Source organism: Colletotrichum costaricense (genome assembly GCF_030867565.1).
Source record: "Colletotrichum costaricense strain IMI 309622 chromosome Unknown Scaffold_20.1, whole genome shotgun sequence".
In the NCBI taxonomy this organism is placed as follows: Eukaryota; Fungi; Ascomycota; class Sordariomycetes; order Glomerellales; family Glomerellaceae; genus Colletotrichum; species Colletotrichum costaricense.
The window spans coordinates 235,611-259,221 of record NW_026848249.1 but is presented as its reverse complement, the minus strand read 5'-3'; the positions used below and the strand labels follow the sequence as shown (position 1 = coordinate 259,221).

At 42.8% G+C, this 23,611-nt stretch overlaps 6 protein-coding genes across 6 annotated transcripts; 4 read left to right on the top strand and 2 right to left on the bottom strand.

Annotated features, from left to right (window-relative positions):
- Positions 1-738, top strand: CCOS01_14244 (uncharacterized protein; the record flags this gene model as incomplete). Its single annotated transcript, XM_060462388.1, has 1 exon — positions 1-738. One exon carries the CDS (start codon positions 1-3, stop codon positions 736-738), a length of 738 nt encoding a protein of 245 aa, XP_060306873.1.
- Positions 739-10,085: 9,347 nt separating this feature from the next.
- Positions 10,086-11,162, bottom strand: CCOS01_14243 (aldo-keto reductase; the record flags this gene model as incomplete). Its single annotated transcript, XM_060462387.1, has 1 exon — positions 10,086-11,162. One exon carries the CDS (start codon positions 11,160-11,162, stop codon positions 10,086-10,088), a length of 1,077 nt encoding a protein of 358 aa, XP_060306872.1.
- Positions 11,163-13,045: 1,883 nt separating this feature from the next.
- CCOS01_14242 (short-chain dehydrogenase) lies at positions 13,046-14,023 on the top strand (the record flags this gene model as incomplete). The annotated part of the gene is made up of 1 exon (XM_060462386.1): positions 13,046-14,023. One exon carries the CDS (start codon positions 13,046-13,048, stop codon positions 14,021-14,023), a length of 978 nt encoding a protein of 325 aa, XP_060306871.1.
- Positions 14,024-15,024: 1,001 nt separating this feature from the next.
- On the top strand, positions 15,025-15,972 carry CCOS01_14241 (alcohol dehydrogenase; the record flags this gene model as incomplete). The annotated part of the gene is made up of 1 exon (XM_060462385.1): positions 15,025-15,972. The coding sequence occupies one exon, from the start codon at positions 15,025-15,027 to the stop codon at positions 15,970-15,972; it is 948 nt and encodes a 315-aa protein (XP_060306870.1).
- A 747-nt stretch (positions 15,973-16,719) lies between these two features.
- CCOS01_14240 (major facilitator superfamily transporter) lies at positions 16,720-18,362 on the bottom strand (the record flags this gene model as incomplete). The annotated part of the gene is made up of 2 exons (XM_060462384.1): positions 16,720-17,173; positions 17,233-18,362. The coding sequence occupies 2 exons, from the start codon at positions 18,360-18,362 to the stop codon at positions 16,720-16,722; spliced, it is 1,584 nt and encodes a 527-aa protein (XP_060306869.1).
- A 3,699-nt stretch (positions 18,363-22,061) lies between these two features.
- CCOS01_14239 (glycosyl hydrolase family 88) lies at positions 22,062-23,189 on the top strand (the record flags this gene model as incomplete). The annotated part of the gene is made up of 1 exon (XM_060462383.1): positions 22,062-23,189. One exon carries the CDS (start codon positions 22,062-22,064, stop codon positions 23,187-23,189), a length of 1,128 nt encoding a protein of 375 aa, XP_060306868.1.
- Positions 23,190-23,611: the final 422 nt, after the last annotated feature.

The window sequence follows — 23,611 nt, the reverse complement described above, 5'->3', positions numbered from 1 at the left end:
ATGCGTCATCAGACCTTTTCATATGTGGCTCTAGCCTTATTAGCCGCCATTGCAAACGCGCAGTTCGAGCACGCAGAGCACCCATACATAGCCCCAGCCTCAACCGACCGCCGCTCACCATGCCCAGCCCTTAATATCCTCGCCAATCACGGCTACATCAACCGCGACGGCGCCTTCATCTCAAGTGAAAGTGCCACGGTAGCTCAGATGCAAGCCTTCAACTTCTCCCGCGCTGTGTCTGCAGGCCCCGTCCCTGCGGCGCTGAAATACTCCGCCACGGGTGTGAACGGGACTTTCCACCTCGACGACCTGGCGCAAAAGCCACTGGATCACGACGGAAGCTTGAGTCGCGGAGACCTAGCGCTGGGTGATAACCTGCGATTCAATAGGACGATTTGGGATTCTTTCGTGGCTAGACTACCTGACGAGTTCGTTACTTGGAAGCAAGCTGCTGAGGCTGGTGCTGCGAGACTCGAGGATGCGAGGAAGGAGAATCCCGAGTTTGTGCTTGATGCCGCTGGTGTCGCGGCTACAGTTGAGCAGATGAGTGGTCTTCTTGCCGCGCTTGGAGGAAGTGTCGAGGATGGAAAGGCGAGAAGGGATTGGATCAATGCTAGTTTCGTGGAGGAAAGGCTGCCGTGGTCGCTTGGCTGGAGGACGAGTGAGACGGTGCTTGAGGGGGCGGCCTTTGGCCCGATGGCGAAGGCCTTAAGGGAGTATGCGCCAGGTGGGGTTTGACCGCAGACACCTGAGCAGGAAGAAACTAGACATACATGTCAGTGAATTGTAGCACATACTTCTCAGAGGGTAGTTTTCCAGGGTCGATGAATCTCAGTAGCACCAACTTCCACAACGTGGGTATGTGGCATAACTTCAACCCAGATTTATCTAGCACCTTTAATTGAGCGCCCGTCTTACCTTACCGGGAGGAGGGGGCAGGTTACTTCCCCCATAATACTCGAATTACTCTCAACGGTAGTAGCTACATATACAACAGTTACTACCCAGGTTACCGTCGCTACACAGTTATCAGGAGTTTTAGGAGTTATAAATAGGTTATATTCCTCCTATATAAATCTAAGTAAAGGTAATATTAAGCAAAAACGTATAATTAATAATAGGTATTATATTAATTCGAATACTATAAACGCTTTCCTTATATTATTATAACCTATAGTATTTTTCTCAAAATTATTATAATACTAGTATTATCGATAAGTAGCTATTATAATATTACTATTACCCTTTAGGGCCTTTAGTAATCTCCTCTTGCTATTAATACTACTATTATTACTACTTAGGGAACTCTTTACGCTATTAGTACTATTATTAATACTACTATTATTACTCTAGTTATATACTTACTAAGTCGATATACTCCTCGTTACCGGGCTCGGGCTAAAAAAAAACAGATTTTTAATTAATTATTTACTATTAATAAAAAAGAACTAAAAAAAACGTATATTTACTATTACCGCAATAATAATATTATCCTTTTTAAACTCCGCCTAACTAATAAGCTATAATAGCTCCGGGCTCGGACTAAACTCTAGCATAAGGCCTCGGCTAGCTTATTTAGTCTCTAACTATTATATAATAATTATTCAAACCCTATTAACCTATAAGCCAGATCCTCTAACTTTAATACCCTAAAAAGCGTAGCGCTTAACTATAATATCAATAATAATAATAAATAAGGGGCTCGGGTTATCGCTACTATCAAAAGCTATAATAAGCAAATAAGTAGTCTAAATAAAAAAGATTAGTATAACTAATATACTATAATTTAGTTTAATAAAAAGGTATTATACTTAATAAGAAAAAAAATAATATCCTATTTAATATAATATATATTTTTAACATAATATATAATATATAATATATATATACTTATAAATATCGCAAGATTAATAAGATAGATATAGCAGAGAGACTTATTATAAAACCTAATACCTACCCGCCCGTTTAGAGTACTAAAACTAGAAAACTACAAGTAAAAGGGCTAGCAGAGTATAACATACTATATAAAGTATTATATAAAGCTTATTTACGGCCATATAAGTTACGAAAAAAAAATAAATAGCGAGGATTATTAAGAAGCTAGATAAAAAGAGCTATTATATAGTTAGTATATTAATAAATTTATACGTTACTAAAATAAATATCGTATAGTTAGTTTTTATAATTAATATATATATATATATATAATTAAAGTTAAATCGGTTACCTATACTTAATATATCTCTAAGAAACGGGCTATAAATAGCGCCGACCCGCCTCTAAATAAAGGACTATATACTATTTAAATAGTATATTACTTATTTTCCTTTATAATAGCCTACTTCGTAACCCTTAAACCTAAGTTTATATACTAATATATTATCCCTCTCTTCCTCCCTCTTATAACCTCTATATTTTCTTATTATATATCCGTTATACTAATAATAAGCCGTACTAGTCTTTTTATACCGAAACGAGAGGGTCGAACTTATATAATATTATTAATACCGTATCAATATTAAAAAAAATAGAAATAGCTAAGTATTTAAATAAATATATATATAGCGGATTAACTATAGCGAGCGCTATATTACGTAAAAAGAGAGCTAAGTAAAGTACTAATTATAGTAATAATATTAAACTTATCGGCCGACTCGTAAGTATTATAAATATTATCTATTTTAAAGTTATAACTAAAGCTACTAATAGTATTAATAAAAAGATTATATAGCTCGGTCTACGTAATATTACTAATAAAGTTAAATATAAAAAAACGACTACTTTTAATACTAATATTTAAAATAAAAGAACTAAGAGTAAGCCTAGGCAAATAAAAACTAAAAATAGGAGCTTAAGTAATATAATTAATAAGGGGCAGCGGGGGAGCTTTATTATCCTATATATAGCGGTAAGCATAACGCTTAATACCCAAAGTACGACCACTTATAATAAAGTCTCTTTTTTTCTAAATAAAAAGCTCCTTATTAATATTCATAAAGTACTTTATAATAACAAGGCCTTTATAAATATTACAGATCTTAGTACAGAAGTTCTTATCTATAATACGCTTTTTACTTTTAAAAAGATCCTTATTAAGCTCCTTTTTATAATTAATATATTTAAATATTATAAGAGCTAAGGTAATAAAAATAATACAAATAAAATAATAAAATAAGGATTACTAATTAAAAAAAATAACTTCGTAATTAACAAAGGACTTAATAAAACGCTAAATAGTAATAAAAATAATCTTACTTAGCTAGCTAAGTAATAAGTTATATATAATTTAATAAGCGCTAGTATTATTATTCGGATTATTAAGCTTAGGGTATAGCTCAAAGACCTTAGTATAATTATTAAAAAAGCGATTATATTAATTAAAAAAGTAAATAAAAAGGAACTTATACTAAAAATTACAGTACTAAGTAGCATATAGTTTACAGAGCTCAATAACCTCCTTAAATAATAAAGTATAGTTTTTAAATACTTTATAAATAGCGTTTATAATAAACTTATTATTATAAAAAAAGAGCTAGTTTTAGCAATACTCTAGATCTAACTTATTATATAATATAGTACGAGTTTCCTTAAGAATATTAATAAGAGCGTATACTATACTAATAATAACTATAGGGTTATTAACTTTCTTAACAATAGCCTTTTTATTACCCTTTTTAATCTTTTTAAAAAAAGTATTATTATTAAAAAGGGTAAGGGTACTATTATTATTAATAATAAAGCACTAATCCGGAGTATTCTCAAGAGCAATATTATTAACGTAATAAGCCTTAAAAAAAAAGCCAGGGTTATTAATAACCAAGGTAATAATATACTAATTATAATTAATAACCTTAATAATTAGAGTATTCTAATATAATAAGTTAATTAGATAATATTAAAATAAATAAGAAGAGTAATTATAATATTTACCTAACGAGTAAAAGGGGTCTCTAGGGGAGGTAATAGCGCAAGGTTAATTTATATAGCCTCTAACTTAAGCTCCGGCTCCTTATACTTAGGCTCCTTATACTTAAGCTCCTTATTATATAGCTATTACTACTACTACTTAATAAAGAGGGACTCGTTATACTTAGCCTAAAACTAAGCTCTAGTAAAGTAACGCGTATACTTTTTACGCTTACTACTTTTACTACCTCTTCTAAGTTAACTACGGGGAGGTATAGTAATTAATAAGGATATAATAAGTAATATATCGTAAGTAAATAAGAATACGTAAAGCGTAATAAGCAAGTTAAGTAATAAAAAAATAAGCTATTTATATTAATTTAATAAACTAACTTATAGTAGTAAGTATAAAAAAAGGAAAAAAAAGAAGGTTTAAAAGCGCGGGTAAAAGGCTAAATAAATTAATTTTTTTTTTCTTTTCTTACTTAATAAGTACGTATAAACACAAGAATTAGGTAGTTAAAAAAATAAAATTAATAAACGGCCTAAATAGTAATAAGTAAGTAAATTAATAATAGAGATATAAATATACGCCTATAAATAATAGTAATAGAAGTATACTAGCTTAGTAAGGGCCCGGTTAGCTCGGTAAGAGTTATATAACCCCACTTTTATAACCTTTTTCCGCTAATTAACTACCTAACCTCTTAACTTCTACTTTTCTAATACTTATTATAAGTATCTCGCTAACCTAACGTATCAAATCTATTATTAAAAAAATAATATAAATATATAAAATACCTTAACTTACCGCAACGATAAGTAAATATAAAAAGCTTCTTACTAATATACTTACGGATAATATTACCCTAAGTTACTATTAAAAAGCCCCTTAGCTTAGCGCCGGCGAGGTATCTTAATTAAACATTAACTAACCAGTTTCTTAATTACAAAACGACGATAATAATATTAATATAAAAACAGAAGCTAACATTAGCTATTAAATAGATACTAAAATAAATAATAATAATATAATAAATAATATAGAGGATAAGGGTAACGTATCTAATACTAATTCTATATATACTATAAATAAGCTCGTATTTTAATAAGGATAATTAAGATATAACTAACTATAATCTAAGTAGCGCGATTAATCTTAATAATATTAACCCTAATAAAGTCAATAAAGCTAGGGCTAATAGTAATTTACTAGCTAAATTCGATAAAAAAAAAGCTAACGCTACTAAGGTATATAATAATCGCATTTTTAAAAACGATATTAATAGCTTAAAAACCCGGCCCTTTAATAAGACTAACAATAAGGACAATACTTTCCCTCTTATAGAGGACTATATTACTATCTATACTAGCCCGCTTCTAAAAAAGCGTATAATATAAAGGTTTTAAAAACCTAACGACGATATTTTAAAATTAATTTCTTATTACTAAAATAAATTTATCTAGCTATCGGACTTCGAGCTCGGGCTTAGCCTTTTCTTTTATACCTTTAGTAATAATTATATAAAATATACTACCCTCCGCTAACTTCTTTTTATTCTTCTTAATATTAAAAGAGCTACTAAATAAGCTATTAAAAAGCTCCCTATATAACTAATATTTTTAAAAAACCGTATTTCTTAAAAATTCCCCTTAATCTTTATATAAAAAGCAAAGGTACTACTAATACTTAAAAAGCTCTTTACAATACGAATATCCTATAAATTAAATAAATAAGAGATTATAAAAAAAAGTATTATATCGGACTTATTTATTATTAACCCTTAAGTAATATTTACTAACTTCCTATTATCTAACGTAGCTAATAATATATATTAAAGATTAGTATATTTTATTAATATACTTATTAAGCTTTTCGAATTATATAGCTAAGTATCGTTAGCGCGTACTACGTTTAGTAAATTCGCACATATTATTAATAACGAAAATAAAGAAATTAATATAGTCTTACCGTTAGACTTTATTATATACTAATACCTCGACCCCTTTTATATTTACTAAAAAGCCGACCGACTAAATAAAGAGAAGCTATATTACGGTTACGTCTATATTATTAGCTATAATTATTAAAAGGACTTTTATATTACTAAGAAGGGTAATATTATAATTTAGATCTAAAAGATCTTTTCTTATATCGATAATCGATACCTAAAGATAATCCTAAAGTATCCCTTTTATAATAATAAAAGTTATACCTAAAACGATAATAAGATAATTATTACGGACGAGGTTATTTTTATCCCCGAGGAGAGCATAGTTAATATAATTAATAATAATATAGTATACGACTATTTCTTTAATAAGACTATAACCGATTTAAGCCTCGATACTAAATAAAAATAGAAATTTAAAAAGTTTATTAAGTACCCAGTACTAAACAACTATAAACTTATTATTTAACAAGTATAGCACTATATATCTAAAGATCTAATTCTTTTAATATATACGTACCCTATTTATACAAAGTTAGAGCTTAAAACGTATAGTTAAGAAATATTCGAGGATTAGGATAAGTTTAATATAAAGGTCTATAACTATCCAATTATATACTTTATTAATAGTTTTAGTATATATCGTAACTTATATTATACCCTTATAAGTATATATATAATAATTACTAAGCTCTAAATAAAAAATCGACTCTATTAAGCTAATATCTTCTTTCTTATACTTAGTCTATACAGTTCGAACTTTAATAATATTATTAAAGTATTCTAGTCCCTAGCCGAGCTTAACCGCGGTATTAAGTTATATATTAATAATAAGTACTATATTATAATCGTACTAATTCTTTATTATATCGGGGATATACTATAATAAAATAAAAATAATAAATTCTAAAGTACTCGAGCGAATAAGTTTTATTACTTCTATTTTATTAGCGATTTATAAAAGAATAATAATAACCTAGAGTTAGTACTAAATTTCGATATAGTTACTTACGGGTATTATTATTATTAATATATAATTATATACGAGGATATAAATAATTTTATAATAGCGGCCTCTTATAAGTAATATAAAAAAGTATAGGGTATTATAAAAAAGACGCCTACGCTAGCGTTTATTACTCCTATATTAAACTTAATCCTTTTATACCCTTTAAATCCTACTTACTCTAAATATTAAAGCCTTACTAAGCTAATATATAATATACTACTCAATAATATTCTTATTGCATAGGGGTATAAGGAGTATACTTATATACTACGTATCTAGCCCTTTTTATTAAGTTAGGAGTACTTATAATTACTATTTTATTATTTTTATAGTTACTCTTTAGTAATAAATACTCGTTAGTTAGTTATTACTCCGGGCTTATTTCGTAGCTTTTTAATCCTATATTATATTTATCCTAAATTTATAAATACTATATAAAGCTAGCTTAGTAATATTATTAATAACGATATTATCGACTTTATTATAACGGCTTATACAAAATTAGCTAAGTCGAATAGTATCCTAGTTAGTACTAATATTAATAAAGCTAATTACGAGAATATAATAAGTATTATTATCGAGGCTCATAAGATATATTAATAGCTCTACTAGATTACTAACTAAGCTATTATTAATAACCCCCGAGCGTAGAGTACTACTAATAATAGTTACTAAGGCTCGATAATATTATTATAATAGCCCTTTTATTAACTATAAGTCGGGTTAGGATCGGAATATATATAGCTATTTACTAAGCCCGTTTTACGTAATATTTTTTAGTACGTAAGATAATAGTCGACCTAGCTATTACTTATCCCTACGATAAAAAATAAGCTTAAGCCTAAGCCTAAGCGAGGACCTATATTACTTAATAAGAGAGCTAAAGGGTATATATTAAATATAGTACGGCCGAATATTTATATAAGTATTTATTATAAGGCTATTACTAAGGAGTTTAGAATGCTTATAAATATAAATATATTATTAAGTAAGAATAAGTATAAGTAAGTAAGGGGTATAGTAATATCCCTTAACGTCTATTACTTTATAATATATCTATTATTAATAATTGTATAGATAGTTTAAGATAATAATAACTTAAACGAACTATATTAATATCAAGAAGATCTTATTATTAAAAGTTAATATATAAATAACGTAGCGCTTCCTTTTTTATAATACTTTTTATTACGATAATAATAAGCTTATTCGCTAAATATACTAGTTTTATAATAAGGCTCCGATATTATTTAATAAGGTACTACTTCGTATTAATAAGAAGGATATAATATACTTATAAGAGGATCTTATTAAAAAAGAAGAGCTAGCGGGTATTATTAAAAGAGATAGGGAGTACCGTAATCTTACTATTATTAATTAAGTTAATAAAATATAATACCTAATTAACAAAAGCAAGCTTTTACTTACTAAAGATATAAATATATTATAAACCTTTAAATAAGCCCTATACTCGGCCTATATATACTATTATAGATATAATAAGATCTAGAATTTTAGATATAAAGCTATTTAATAATCGAACCGCTTCGGTTTTATAAATAAGTAAGTACTAGCTAGTATTTATTTATTTATTTATTTATTTATTTACTTAATTAAGTTTTATACCTAGCGATTCGAGGTATTTTAAGGGCCCCGGCGAGGCCCGCGAGATAAGGCTAATAATATTTAGGGCCTAGAGAGGGGTTATTAATATCTATTAAGGGGCCCGAAATGACCTTTCTATCTCTTAATCGATAGATTTAAGTAATTTTATTAATTAAATATCGGATATTATTTCGTAATATTACCCTTAATTAAAGGAAAAAACTTTAAGTACTGCGCATTTACGCGCTATTAAAATATACGAGGTATAAAATCCGGGAAAATTATTATTATAATATAGGCCCTAATTTTAAATTACTTTTGTTATAGTATTAAGGTTTTTAAAAGGTTTTTAAAGTATTCTTAATATACCCCCGGGTTTTTTATAAATTCGCGGGATATCTACTATTACCGTAGTATTACTACCCTATCCCTCGTTAACTATATAAGTAGTATTCGCAATAGCTTTATATTACTTACTTATAATAAAAAGAATTACTAATATTCTTTTATTTTAGTAATTTCCGTTAGTATATCTTTGCTCATAGTAATTACGTTAAGTATATAAATAGCGGCTAGTTTATAATAGGCCGTATTAATTATATCTTCGTTTATAAGATATATAATTTGCGCCGTATCTTTATTATTATTACGCTAATAGAGATTTTAAATAAAAAGGACTATATACTCGATTTATATAAAGTGCGCTACTTTAAGAATTAACTTACTATTATTAGTATTAATATTATATAGCCTAAGAAGCTATACTTTATTAAAATCCGTAACTATAGTATCTGGGTTAAGTAGTAGGTTAAGTAGCTATGATATGCTTAATACTATATAAGTACATCCCTACTACTATTAGCCCGACTATATACTAATATATTTATATCATAAGTATCGGTACTATACCTTTACCTACCTTACCTTATACGTCTAAGTATTAGGTAAGTAAGACTATTTATTTCTAAGCTTATAATTACGAGAGGTAAATAGCTTACTCGCTTAATACTAAAGAACTTTACTAGTAATAGTAGCTCTTTAATACTACGATTTTTAAGTAATAAGATAAGTTAATTATTATAACCAGCTTTATTTTTTTTAATAAATCTATATACAGACTATATATTTATATTATCTTACCCACTAGACTATTTTTCTAAATTCAATAGGGATAGTAGTAGTAATAGTAATAATAATAGCATCTAATAGACTTAGGGATTTTACTTAGAGATATAAGTAGCCGCAACATCCGCATATCTATAGTAATATTATAATATACGTAGGTAGTAGTATATTAATATATTTATTTAAATATATTAATATCTATATACCCCGAGCCCCGGGATTACCCCCCGGCACAGTCCCCGATACCCTACTTATAACTCCTAAAACTCTTAGCTACTCTCTAGTAACTATTACCGCATACGTAACTATCGTAAATATTATTACTACTATAAAATAAGTAATAGTATCTTATTTAGCAGTAGTAGTATAGGGTTACGCAACTGTGTTAAAGTTTATAATTAATATATTCCCTTATACGCCCCCGGTAAGGTATATAAAGAAGCAAATAAATGGAATTGAGTGCTACTAATGAGGTGCTACGTGAACATCTAGTTGTGACCAATGACGTTCTTAGGAACATAAGGCTCCTCCAGGTATTTGGCCTCCTCATCAGTCAGAGTCTTGCCCCGTAGCTCGCATGCCTCATCGATTCTCTTGACAGAGTTGAAGCCGGTGATGGGAACTCCGCCCTTGTAACGGATCCAAGCGAGCGCGACATGGCTCATGCTCCACCCCTTCTTCTCCGCGATCTCCTCAACCCGGCGAATGATGTTCTCATCAGCTTCGCTGAGATCGGGGTTCATCGGACCCTTGCCTTGGGATCGGATGCTGGTGTTTTCGGCCTTGACAGACCGCGCCAGCTTTCCGCCGTAGAGCGGCGACCAGGGAAGAAGACCCACGCCTGTCTCCTTGCAGAACCGGTTCATTTCGCGCTCTTCCTCGCGGTAGACGAGGTTGTAGAAGTTCTGCATGCTGACGAACTTGGTCCAGCCGTTCTTCTCGGCGACAAACTGCATGCGCGCGAACTGGGTGGCCCACATGGAGCTGGCGCCGATGTAGTGGATCTTGCCGGCTTGAACGAGGTCGTGGAGAGCCTTCATGGTCTCCTCGATGGGCGTGGTCGGGTCGAAGCGGTGGATCTGGAACAGATCAATGTACGTCGTTCCCAGACGAGAGAGGGCATCGTCGACAGCCTTGAAGATGGCCTTGCGGGAGAGACCGCCTTGGTTGACGTAGTCCTTGCTCTTGGGAACTTCTTGAGGAAACATGGTAGTGTGGAGGTTCGTCTCCTCGCCGACATAGATGAAGCACTTAGTCATGAGAACGATCTTCTCGCGGGGGATGCTGAACTTCTTGATGGCCTTGCCGATAACTTCCTCGCTGATGCCATTGGAGTACATGTTCGCGGTGTCCCAGGTGTTGATGCCGCGGTCGTAGGCGGCCTTGAGGATCTCAAGCGATGCTTCCTCGTCCAGCACCCACGGCGCCCATTCGCTAGACCCGAGGGACATGCCGCCCAGCACTGGAACGGACACCCGAAGACCGGAAGTTCCCAGGTTTACATATTCAACCTTGGTGGTGTCAAGGCTCTTCTGAAGAGAGGCGGGAATGGGAAGTGCAAACATTGTGAATGGTGATTGCTTTGAAGGAAGTTGAGGATTATGGTGCTTTTGATTCTGGTGTTGATGTCAAGATTGGAGATGTTGCGGTGAGCGTGAATTGATGAGATACTTATTCACGACGTTCGGCTGAAAATGCATGGTTATATAGCAAACATCCTGAATCCTCCATGACATTGAATGACCATCTTACCTTGACCGTCGGCGTGGATTCATCAGCACTGGCCTAGGGTACTGAGGAGATAGTTGTAAAATCCGCATCATGAAGCCTTACACCTTGAGTATCACCAGGCTTCAGTTGATTATCGTGGCTTCGAGGTGGTAAAACACTGTTAAGACCGTCTATGTCCATTGCTCATGGCCAGATGTAGAGTGTATGTTTGTCAGACGATGGTGGCTAGTTGGCTTCGTAGCCGGTGTATCAACGGAAAATCTGCCACATTTCCACCGTAAAGTTGCCAAACAGTGCAACGGGCAATTGACGGACTCTTTTCTTGTCCGTTCCTTGTGCAGTGTCGCAGCATTTGGGACTTTGGTTCTGAAGACGCAGCGGACCTTGGCGTCTTTAGGGCCCAGGTCCGCAAAATCCGGGGTTTAGTGCTTAAACCCGGGGCAAATTGGCCGAGCCGGCAACGAACAAAGCTTGCTTGCACAGCGGCCGACAGGCGGTTGTTTGGGGGTGCGGGCACTACCTCTGGCGCTCTGGTAACAGGAACCTTTTGCGACAAAACACCATTCGGGAGCCTTTACACGCGATTACGTTCAGTCATGATGGCTTCAAGCGCTCGTGTACCGGACAGTTCTATTAGCTCAACTTAATGGCATACATGCGCCGGTGAAGCTGGGTTAGAAAGGCTTCACGTTTCTATTCTAGATCTCAGGGATCCAGCTAGCGCCGCTCATCTTCACACATACGTTGTCAACTTCCATCATCGTGAAGTTGTAGTTGTGTGAATGTTCGAGCTCTTCTACCACATACAATTCAGCAGGTGGCATGAGTATGATCATTGAAAATGAAGATTTCTGCAGGTCCATCCCTTTGGTCATGAGATTACACGAGTGGCCTGGGGGCGGCCAGATTGCCAAAGTCGCTTACGGCATTCCCAGGACTTGGTTGTCGTTGGTTTTGAGTGAGAAATTGAGTCAGCCACTTGGATGTGGTCCAGCCAAGTTACGATGCATGCGACTTGCAACAAGGTTCCCTGACTATAATGATCGTTCGCACGAAATCCGCCCAGTTTTGTGGCACACAAATCAGTAACTATTCCCAATCCCATTGAGGTCTCTACGTAGGTATAAATGTGGGTAGTTCTGAAGGCCCTCGCTGGCAATTCGCCTGATCAAGTAGCGCTTTAACTCCGCCAACGATACCTATGCCCAGTGCCTCTCGACCACCCAAAATGCACATGAGCTCACCAATAGACAAATTCGTCAACATACGGAGCTTGAAACTCTTCCAATGTGTGACAAGTCCGACCAGTAGGATGGGCGTCTACCTACCTAGCTCAACATCACTGCAGAAGGCAGCCAACGAAATGAATTGACAGATACGCCTCTTTGCGCTATTCTGAGACACGGCATGGAGTTAAGGTTGCTCGCGCCCGGCCAGCGGACCCCATCTACGTCCCGACTTGCACTTTGAAAGTTTAGTCCCCTCCCGACCATCTGGAACTGGTCCGCGCGGTCTCCGCTCCGCTCCCCCTTGCTAACTCCGTCATAGACTTGGGATGAAGTCGCAAGCGGCCATAGGTAGTATATAATGGTCTCGTCCAAACGCGATTTTCAACGTCATGTCATTGAGAAACCTCTCTCATCATCAGAGCTGAATTCATTAGCTTCACTATCATCTACGTATCAATCACTACTATACCCTACACTTACAGCACACAATGGGCTTCATCTATAGCCAGCTCTTCAAGTCCCTGCCGTATCCCACCGGCTCATATGCGGGCAAGACCATCATCATCACCGGCAGCAATGTGGGTCTCGGCAAGGAAGCCGCCCGGCACTACGTCCGTCTCGGCGCCAGCAAGTTGATCATCGCCGTCCGAAGTCTCGACAAGGGCCGGGCCGCCAAGCAGGATATCGAGTCCACCACCGGCTGCGGCAAGGACGTCATTGACGTCTGGCAGCTAGACATGTCCAGCTACGCCAACGTCCAAAAGTTTGCTGAGCGTGTCAAGTCTGAGCTGGAGCGCGTTGACATCTTCATCGCCAACGCCGGTGTGGTACACAACAAGTTCAAGGACATGGAAGGGGAGGAGGGCACCATCACCGTCAACGTCGTGTCCACCTTCTTGCTCACTGCCCTCGTCTTGCCCAAGCTCAAGGAGACTGCTTCCAGATTCAACACGAGACCTACCTTCACAATTACCGCCTCCGAGGTGCACGCCTGGACAAACTTTGAGGAACGCACCGCCCCCGATGGCGAGATTTACAACACCATCAAGGAAAGGGCAAAGGCCTCAGACGATGCCGTAGGCAAGCTCTACCCTCTCTCAAAGCTGCTCGAAGTCCTCGGCGTCAGGACAATCGCAGAAATGCACCCGGCTTCCGAGTATCCCGTCACCGTCAACTGCGTCAACCCGGGTCTCTGCCACTCGGAGCTGGGACGCGAGGCCGGTGGCTGGACCCTGTGGATCATGAAGCTTCTCCTGGCTCGCACGACCGAGTACGGCAGCAGGACGCTAGTTCATGCCGGGGCCTCAGGTGCCGATACTCACGGCAAGTACATGTCTGACTGCGGTATCGAGGAGCCGTCGCCGTTTGTGAGGAGTAAGGAGGGAAAGGAGGCGCAAGATCGTGCCTGGAATGAGTTGGTGCAGAAGCTGGAGGCCATTAAGCCTGGTGTGACGAGCAAGATCTGATTTTCGATGACAGTGTCCGGTTTCAATGAGCTCATGTTTTCTTGGTAGTCTGTCTGTCTAGTCTCCGTAGGATTCCCCAATTTCATAATACTTCGTACCGTTTATCACTTCGTCTTCACGGTGAAACACTAGCACTCATCATCAGCATGCTGTGCCTCGTGTATCTGGCAAAGAACACGTGGAGGCTGTGAGTCCATTACGAACTACCTCAATTTCGTGATAGATTTAATTCTCCTTGGAAATCATCTCTCCTAGTATTCACTTGACAAATGAGAAGTTCTCAATCGTTCTTTGAATCGCATTCAACCTCACGCTCATGAAGCTTCATCTCATCAATCATGGGCGCAGTAACACAGACTGACTCAATTTGGAAGGTTGATTTCGTTAAAAGAGGCATTGTTTAGGAAACTCAAAAGTGAGGCATGATTCCAAAGTCTTCTGATGCCCATCTTCAATTCGTGTTATGAGAAGGGGTTAAGTCATACTTAAACCCGACCGGCCAAGCAAGTCACTAACTGATTTGACGACATCGTTGGCAGCACGACTCAGCTGAGCATCGGGTCAATAGCGGACAAGTCGAAACTTCCGAAGCTTCGAACTCGGCAAGAGTCCTCTCTTAATGCGCTTTTCTAGTCTTACCACCGTTATATCAGCAATCGGTTATGCAGTCGAACTAGGATGTCACATTGAAGGATCGACTGTTTACTGGATTAGGCAACCAATCGAGGGTATATGGAGATTGTGGTTGGTTGTTCTTAATTCCGCGTCTTGCTTACTCAACCACGGCGTGCAAGGAAACAACCCCGAACAGAGACTACGAATTGAGGCAATCCAGGACGTTGGGTAGGTTGGTTGTAGCTTCAACCTAGAGGCCTTTGAATACTTACTTATAAGACAGTCCGTAAGCTCATCCAACACAATGAAGTGAAAACTCGGTCCACAACAACATTCATTTCCGTCACATAGGTACTTAACTCACCTCATAACCTGTCAAGCCATCAATGACTTCTCAAATCGCCCAAAAGCGCATCTTCTTAACCGGAGCCAGTGGCTACGTGGGCTCCGTCATAACAGAACTCGCAATCAAAGATGGCTACCAAATCCACGGTCTCTCCCGCCACGAAGAAAGCGACTCGAAACTCCGCAACCTCGGCGCTGTACCCGTACGAGGTGACCTGACCTCTCTAGAGGTCCTCCGCCAGGAAAGCAAAGCAGCAGACATCGTGATACACCTAGCCACGGCTTATGTATTCGGTGGCGAGCCCTACGAGACCTTCAGGCCCATAGACACCGCAGCCGTCGACGCCATCGCCGATGCTCTGGCAGGCACCGACAAGCCCCTCGTCGTCACGTCCGGTACTCTCTGCGTCGCGGCAGACCCTACCGGAGCAGAGACTACCGAGGCATCGCCGGCGGACCCGGCACCCATTAACACCCGTATCTTGACCGAACTGCACTCGCTGGACCTCGAAAAGAGAGGGGTTCGCGTCATGTCGGTCCGGCTGGCGCCCTATGTCTACGGCCGGGGCGGCAGCGGTGTAGCGCAGTTCATGGGTATCGCAGCGCAGACTGGCGGGGTGACGATTGTCGACGGTGGGAAGAACCGGACTACAAATGTGCACGTTGACGATGCGGCGAGACTCTTTCTCCTAGCCGCTGAGAAGGGACCAGCAGGGGAGATTTATAACGCGAGTTCGGCGACAGATGTGACCTCCTTCCAGATCTCTGAGGCTATTGCTGCCGCTGTTCATGTTTCACTGAGGAATATCAGCCTAGAGGTTGCACAGGCGCAGCTGGGGCAAACTATCTCCTTCTTCCTGTCTACAGAGAATAGGGCGTCTGGTGCAAAGGCCAGAAAAGAGCTGGGCTGGGATCCCCGAGGTCTGGGCATCTTGGAGGACATCAGCAAGGGTTCGTACGTGGAAGTTGCCAAGGCCTTCGAGAAGTAGCTTGGCGATGAGGAGAGAGGACGAAGATGGAGGGAAAGCTATCTTGTACCTCGTGAGGGGGATGCTGGAGTGAGAGTCAAGGGAGGGGTGTGTGAAGAGCGGCACCGGTGAGGGGAACCATACCCAACTCCAAATGCCAAGCAAAGATGCAAGCCACTCAAGACATTTTGATTGCCAGAGATTTCTTGGTGAATCTCTTGGACCTGACTAGCGACTTACTTGGCGTTTGTACAGGCTAAAAGAGCTTAAATCGACGTTATACCTGGCATTGGGCCTCATCACCATGTTCTCTCTTATCCCTCATCCTTGAAGGTAACATGAAGTCGCCCTCAGATATCCATGTTCCTGTTACATTACCATGTCTGAATTACATGTTGAAGTACTTGAATTTTCTCATGAATGAGATGTAGATCATTGAGATCAGTTGTCCTTAAGACAGTTTCAAAATCGCATGCACAGGTGATTGGGAACTGCGATGAGTGAAAACGCAGCGAGTTTGTCCTCGCTTGCAATCGCATAAACACTTATAAAACCAGGATGAACGTGAGCGCATCGGATTGTCGAAAGTTAATCACTGGAGTTGAATCATCTCACTCCTCATCAGGAAGATAGTGTTGCACGAAATCTTATCACGGCGAGAGAAAGCAGATCAGAAGATAATGCATTACATATTGGGTATATTGACGAAGCCAAACTTCATTATTGGCTATTACATAAACAGATTACACAACCACTTGCACCTAATATTTAGAAGACATAGCGGAAAGACAGGTTCTCCTTGTCAGTCTTGTCCTCAAAGGCGTGGGCAGTATAGTCGGGAGAGGCCTCGGGGATACCAGCAGCAACCATCTCATCCCTCTTCCTGTTCTCGCGGGAGAGGTAGATGCGGAGACAGATGATTACGATGATGAGAAGCGCGTAGCAGCCCAAGTGGGTGGCGAAGGCAATGAAGTAGCGGGGACCGTCCCACTTGAGGAAGACCTGGGGGCCGATGGCGTTACCGGCGGCCCAGACGATGAAGTTGATGGCGACGGCGAACTGCTTCTTTGTCTGGCCGGCGACGTTTCGGGAGATGAGGGAGAGGGCGAGGGTCTGGGCTGACCAGAAGGAGAGGGTGATGTAGTAGCAGATGAGGAGGCCGACGCGCTGGGAGAAGGTGTTGTTGGGGACGGTCATGAGGAGGACAGTGCCGATGACGGAACTAGCGAGGTCTGTTAGTGACTAGTTGACGGTGATACCCTGAGAAGGGTTTTGACTTACGGGACACAGAAGCCAAGCATGACGTAGAGGTTCTGGTTAAACTTCTTGACGAGCCAGACGGAGCCGAGAAGGACAAAGATGATGTAGAAACCAAGAACCATGGCCAAGAGCTGGACCTCGAGCGTGTTGAAGCCGAAGCTCTTGATGATGATGTTGGCAAAGGCACCGAGACCGGAAGTGGGCAGGGTGGTGCACAGGGCGATAAGAGAGTAACCCCAAACCTGGGGATCCTTGAGGGCCTCGATGGCCTGCTCGCGCTTGAAGGTCTTGTTCTGGATACCAGTCTGGTTGTCGCGGACACGCTCGACCATCTCCCGTTTGACTTCCTCGGAGTAGCACTTGGCGCGCATGGGCGAGTCAGGCATCCAAAGGAAGACGAAGACACCAAAGATGACGGACACAACACCGTAGGCCAGGAACAGCCATTGCCAGGACTTGAGAGGACCGGTCTTGATGTGGGTGAAGCAGTAGGCAAGGAGACCGCCGACAACCTGCTGGGCACCGTTCATCATGTACCAGTACGTAACACGAGACGCCTGCTCCTCGCGGCGGTACCACATGGAGGAGAGGATGACAAAGGCGGGCTGGCAGGCGGACTCAAAGATACCGAGGAGGGTGCGGACGATGACGAGGCCCTTGAAGTCAGTACAGGCGGCGTGGCAGGCGAGGACGGCGCCCCAGGCGATGATGGAGAAGCTGAGGTACTTTGCGATGGGGACGCGGGCGATGATGTAGTTCTGGGGGTACTCGACGAAGAGGATGGCAATGTAGATACAGGTGGTGAGCCAGGAGAACTCTTGGCCCTTGAGGTGGGTGTCCTCCTGGAGGCCCATGATGGAGGCGAAGGACATTGTGCCCTTGTCGATGGCCTGGAGGAAGTAGGTGCCGATCATGATGACCAGGACGCGCTTATCAATCATCTTGCGCAGCTGATCGCTGCGTTCCCTGGAGACGGTGATGGAGCCGTCGCCGACGTACTTTGACAGCTCATTGTCGACGTTCTCGAGGCGCTGGTGGTCGGCCTTCTCGTTGGAGATTGTGCGCTCGACTTCGTGGAAGGACTTCTTGCCCGGGCCGCCTCCACTCATGGGGCGGACGAGCTCCGGGTCGGCGACTTCGGTAGAGGCCATCTTGTCCAGATTAGACTGAGCGAGAGAAGGTTCCTGATGGTGTGGTGGTGAGGGCCCGAGGTGAGTGAGACGCAGCAAAGGTCTCAGATATTGACTTGATGGGGGCTTTGGGGTCCGGAGTCTTGTCTAACCTCTGCAAAGGAAGGGAAGAAGCTGAGCAACCTACAGGAGGAGAAGAGCAAGAGATGGGAGAAAGAGGATGCTACCTCGTTCTATATAAGAGCAGATCTCAGGTGGAGTACCCCGAAGGGATGGTAATGGGTGGGTGGTAAGGTGTTAGGGAAAAGCGAGCCGTGTACCGTAGGCAATGCTTCAGATTCCTTCCTTTTCCCCTTCCGGACGTGGTATCAATCTGGGCTGCCAAACCCCGGAATCTCACCCTCATTCTCTCCTCACTTTTACCCCAAGATTTCTTGTTGGGAAGCAGGCAGGACTTCTCCATTTCCCCGGTCCACATCTCGGTTCCCCGCGAAAAGAGACGACGAGACCAAAGCCAGAACCAAACCCCCACGGGCCCTGGGCTCCAGGTACCCTGGGGTGGGTATGGAGACGGCTTGCCGGGTCCTGTGTGGTTCGGCGAGCCGGATCACAGCTCGGACCAGACGATTGACAGGCGAGGAATGGCCAGGAGTCCAGGAGGAGTGGGTGCAATTTGGGACATCATTCGACCGAAGTGGCGGGAAGGGCAAGGTGCGATGTTGACAAGGCCTGGTTTACCACACCTCCCCCATACGCTCGCTCTCTTCCCCCCTTCTGAACTCCGCGTTCCTGCGGTGTATGCCCCGATATCTGGGGAGAAGATGGAGTATGAGACCGTAATTTGGGTAACAAAGATTGGATAAGAAGGATAAGAAAGTGGGCAGGTTCATGGCTAGAGCAGCACGAGTCAGGATTAGGGATTGGGGGACAACGTTGCGTCGACTGGGGGATCCATGGGGGCAACAACATGAACATGTGCGTGCTGGTTCTCATGGATGGTCAACCGGAAGGAAACCGACAGCAAGATAGGTGGGAATAAGGGTGTGGATGCATAGTTCCAACGGGGAAGTTATCTGGCTGAACTATCATGGTTGGCACGGCTGACGAGGTCGACCCGGCGCGATGGCGTGCGCCTATACTGTGGTTCTCTGAACTGAGTGAAGTGATTGGTGGTTTTCTGCAACGGGGTTTAAGGCGCGAGACTAGTTCTAGTCAGTAGTATCTTGTTGGAATGTCTCACACGAGTCTGTAGTTTCTCGAGGCGGCGAAAGGTCAGCTAATCGGTGTTGGTAATCAAGCGTTTAAGCGGTTGAGAAAACACGATCCCATGAGCGAGATGAGGCTCTATAATTGTGGTTTTGGAGGAGAGGTTATCAATGGGTAAGAATGGATGGCGGCTGCGACGGCAGTGAGCGACTTGGCATGGCACTTGGGCGCTCTCCCGGCCGCCTCATTTCTTGGATTCTTGGGCTTTTGTCGCCGCATTTCTGGGCAGACGAAATGGTTCAGCAGCGACTGGCGAAGAACAAGAGGCTCAGACCACGAGGTCCGTCGGCTGAAGGGGTGTATGGTGTGTGAGCCAGCGTGGTGGTGGGCGGAAATGTTCACGACACGAAAACTGCTTCGGGCTGGCGGCGGGCATGCAGGGATGGGATTGGTTGATGTGAGGAAAACGGCCGTCTTGCCTCGAAGCAGCCATATCGTCGGCGCGAACCCTACCGACTCGACCGGACCGGGCTTGGCTCACCACCAAAGGAAAAGCTTGACGGAGTCTTTGGTCTCGACGCTCGGGCTCAACTAGTCTTTTCCGTCTCTTGAATGACTTTGCAAATTGTTGTTCCGTCAATTTTACGCTGTAGGCTTTGGCTAAGCTCGTGTGAAGACGTGGTAAACAATGGTATCGCGGTGAATTGGGCAAAGCGTAACGCAACAGTATGGAGACTTGGACATGGGGGCAAGTTCAGCAGGAGGCTGGGAATATGTGTGGAAGTGTGTGCGGGCACATACGCAGTATGTCGTGTTGCAGCGGTTGCATTGCGTCTAATGTCCTGCGGTGAGAATGCTTGCATGCATAGGGACTACGAAAGGAAATTGAGTTCCGCAATCAGAATGTCATAGTAATCAGGAATCAGAGCAGCCGTCCCGTAGAATCCGTTCCTATATGAGTAGACGTTTCCGTTCCTTCAATTCCTCAAGATGACTCCAGAAAATCTCGCCCATCTCTGTAATCTCGTTCATCTCGCTCAATCTCACTCCGTATTGTACTGTCACTACGGTGCCTGGGGGAGGGCATGGGATAACCTTATTCTACCGTCCAGGGTTCCGCAAAATGAGGTTTAAGCCTGGTTGCCTAGGGCAGAAAAGGCCCCTCAAATCTCCTCTCCTACTCCGTACCGTAACTTAGGCTCTGGACAGTTCCCGGTTCCCCGTCGCCCGCCCTCTCCAGCTTTTGCTCGCCCAGAATTTCCCCTAAAGATCCAGTGTGGAAGGGATTGCGGAGAGTGTGCGGAGATGACTTCCCCAAAACACAGACCCCGGACGGCTAAACACAAAAAAGCCGGGGGGCGCCAGCGGCGGGTTCGGCGTTCAAGGCTCGAAACCTCGTAAGAGGCGCAGGAATTTGGGGACAGGAACAGGGATAATCCAGATAGCAGCCTTGGAAAACACCAATGGCTGTTTATTCAAGTAATTACAGACCAGTCAGAGGCCAAGCAGAGAAGAACTGTTAAGAAAAGGAGGCCCACGGGACCACGGGGGAGCCAGGAAAAAGAACGGGAATGAACAGAAAAATCGGGGAAAGCTTTCTCCACTGGCGCGGGGTAAGAATCCCGGGGCGCGGGGGAGGAGGGCCCGAGCAGCGAGCGGAGCACCCCGGTGGCGTGCCATCTGAAGCGGGTCAACGTCGGGCCCTTCCGACCAACCATCGACGTCGTTTCCGCACTCGTCGTCCAGGCCCAGGAGCGTACCTGAGAGAAACGGTCTTTCCTCACTTATTCACACCTTGCATTACCTAATTCTGCCTTAGCAGACTCAAGTATGTAACCATTTCCTTCTGCGATTTCGCAGTCGCAAACGCACAACCCCAGCCAAAACACCTTTGGCCATCCATCCAGAGTGTGGGGATCCCCAGCTCTCCTCCCATGATCCATCGTTCTTGAACTAAACCGCCTACTGGAAAGCGCGTCTTGGAAGGACATCTTGGGGCCTTGGTCCTCGGCTACCATCACTCCGAGCATACGTTCCCCTCCATCCTCCCGCCCACGACCCCTCGTTTTTCCCACCAAGCATATTTCGCCGGAGCCCTCCCCTTCATAAAGGATTCCGCACCCAAACTTCGTGCCTCTGAGCGTACCCTTTTCCCCCGAGGATCTGACATATTGTCGATAAACTTCTGTCTCACGTGTCTTCGCGTCTTTTGGTGCCGTGCCGTGCTTGTACATACCTAGATACCCCCCCCCCCCCTAATCATACCGTCGCAAAGTCACATGTTATCTGTGCGCACGACGTTTGAACAAGAAGGTTAGTCTCATTTCACACCACCTGTAGAGTAGTCATTTTGCGTCACCAATCGACACGAATTCGATATCATGGGGAGCGAGATGGCCGTGACCTCACATTGCCAGCCAAAGCTTGACCTCTCAAGGCTAATTACGGACACAGACACCTAAAGGGTCTAACAACCAATCCTCACAAAAAAAACACAGAAAGAATACCGCCAAAATGCCTGCGGGAATCACAGAGCTCCATGGCGTCAAGCGGGCCGACATCCACAAGCAGGTCAAGCAGCTGATCCACGACATGGTCAACATCAAGGACACCACGGGCGAGTTCCTCATGACGCTCGAGAACGGCCGCGTCATCGACACAAAGGGCTGGGGCGACTGGGAATGGACCCACGGCATCGGCCTGTACGGCATCTGGAAGTACTACGAGCTCAACGGCGACCCGGCCGACCTCAAAATCATCGAGGACTGGTTCCGCGACCGCTTCGAGGAAGGCCACAAGGGCAAAAACATCAACACCATGGCCGTCTTCCTCACCCTCGCCTACGTTTACGAAAAGACCGGAAACGAGACCTACCTCCCCTGGCTCGACAGCTGGGCCGAGTGGGCTTATCATGACCTCCCTCGCACAAAGTACGGCGGCATGCAGCACATCACCTACCTTGAGGTAAACGACCAGCAGCTCTGGGATGACACCCTCATGATGACCGTCCTGCCCCTCGCAAAGATCGGTCTCGTCCTTAACCGCCCCCACTACGTCGAGGAGGCCAAGCGCCAGTTCCTCCTCCACCTGCAGTACCTCTTTGACGCGCCTACCGGCCTCTTCTTCCACGGCTGGACCTTCCACGAGGGCGGCCACAACTTTGCCCGCGCCCGCTGGGCCCGCGGCAACAGCTGGCTCACCATCGTCATCCCCGAGTTCATCGAGCTGCTCAACCTCACGGGTGATGACGCCCTCCGCTCCCACCTCATCAACACCCTCGAAGCTCAATGTGCCGCCCTCGTGCCGCTGCAGGTCGAAAACGGCCTGTGGAGGACGCTGCTCGACGTGCCCGAGTCCGAGGGCTCCTACGTCGAGGCGAGCGCCACGGCCGGTTTCGCCTACGGCATCCTCAAGGCGCAGCGGAAAAAGTACATTGGAAAGGAGTACGAGGCCGTCGCCGTCAAGGCGATTAATGCCATTCTGGAAAATATTAGCCCGGAGGGCGAGCTGCTCAACACGTCGTTTGGCACGGGTATGGGTCACGATTTGCAGCATTACAAGGATATTCCGCGGACGAGCATGCCCTACGGCCAGGCTATGGCTATGATGGCACTGGTCGAGTTCTTGCGCGTCTTCGTATGAAGCTCATGATATAATGCTATATGAAAAAAATATGAAACTGAATGAACAAACAAACTATGGTCTCACGGTGCTACTTTCCTATGAAGTACAATGGCGTGTGACCCAAGCTTTCGAGAATCGAGGATTCGGTTTTACACGCTGGCCGATGTCGCAATGAGTTCAGGCACCTGACTGAAACTCCCCTGTAAGCTTCGTCTTTAGGACGCGTGCGGATCTCTCAGGGGATGGAGGATTCGGTTCAGTTTTGACCGAGACATCAAGATATCTTTTATCGCGAGCCTTGGCGTTGGGGTTGACTCCCCATGCACTCGGGGGTGCCTTGTCAGTACCTTGCGGAAGACGGATACGGGATACAGGGACATGAGCAGAAGCGAAGACAGCTTGATCATCGCTTAAAAGCTAAAGAAGGTCTCTTGATGTAT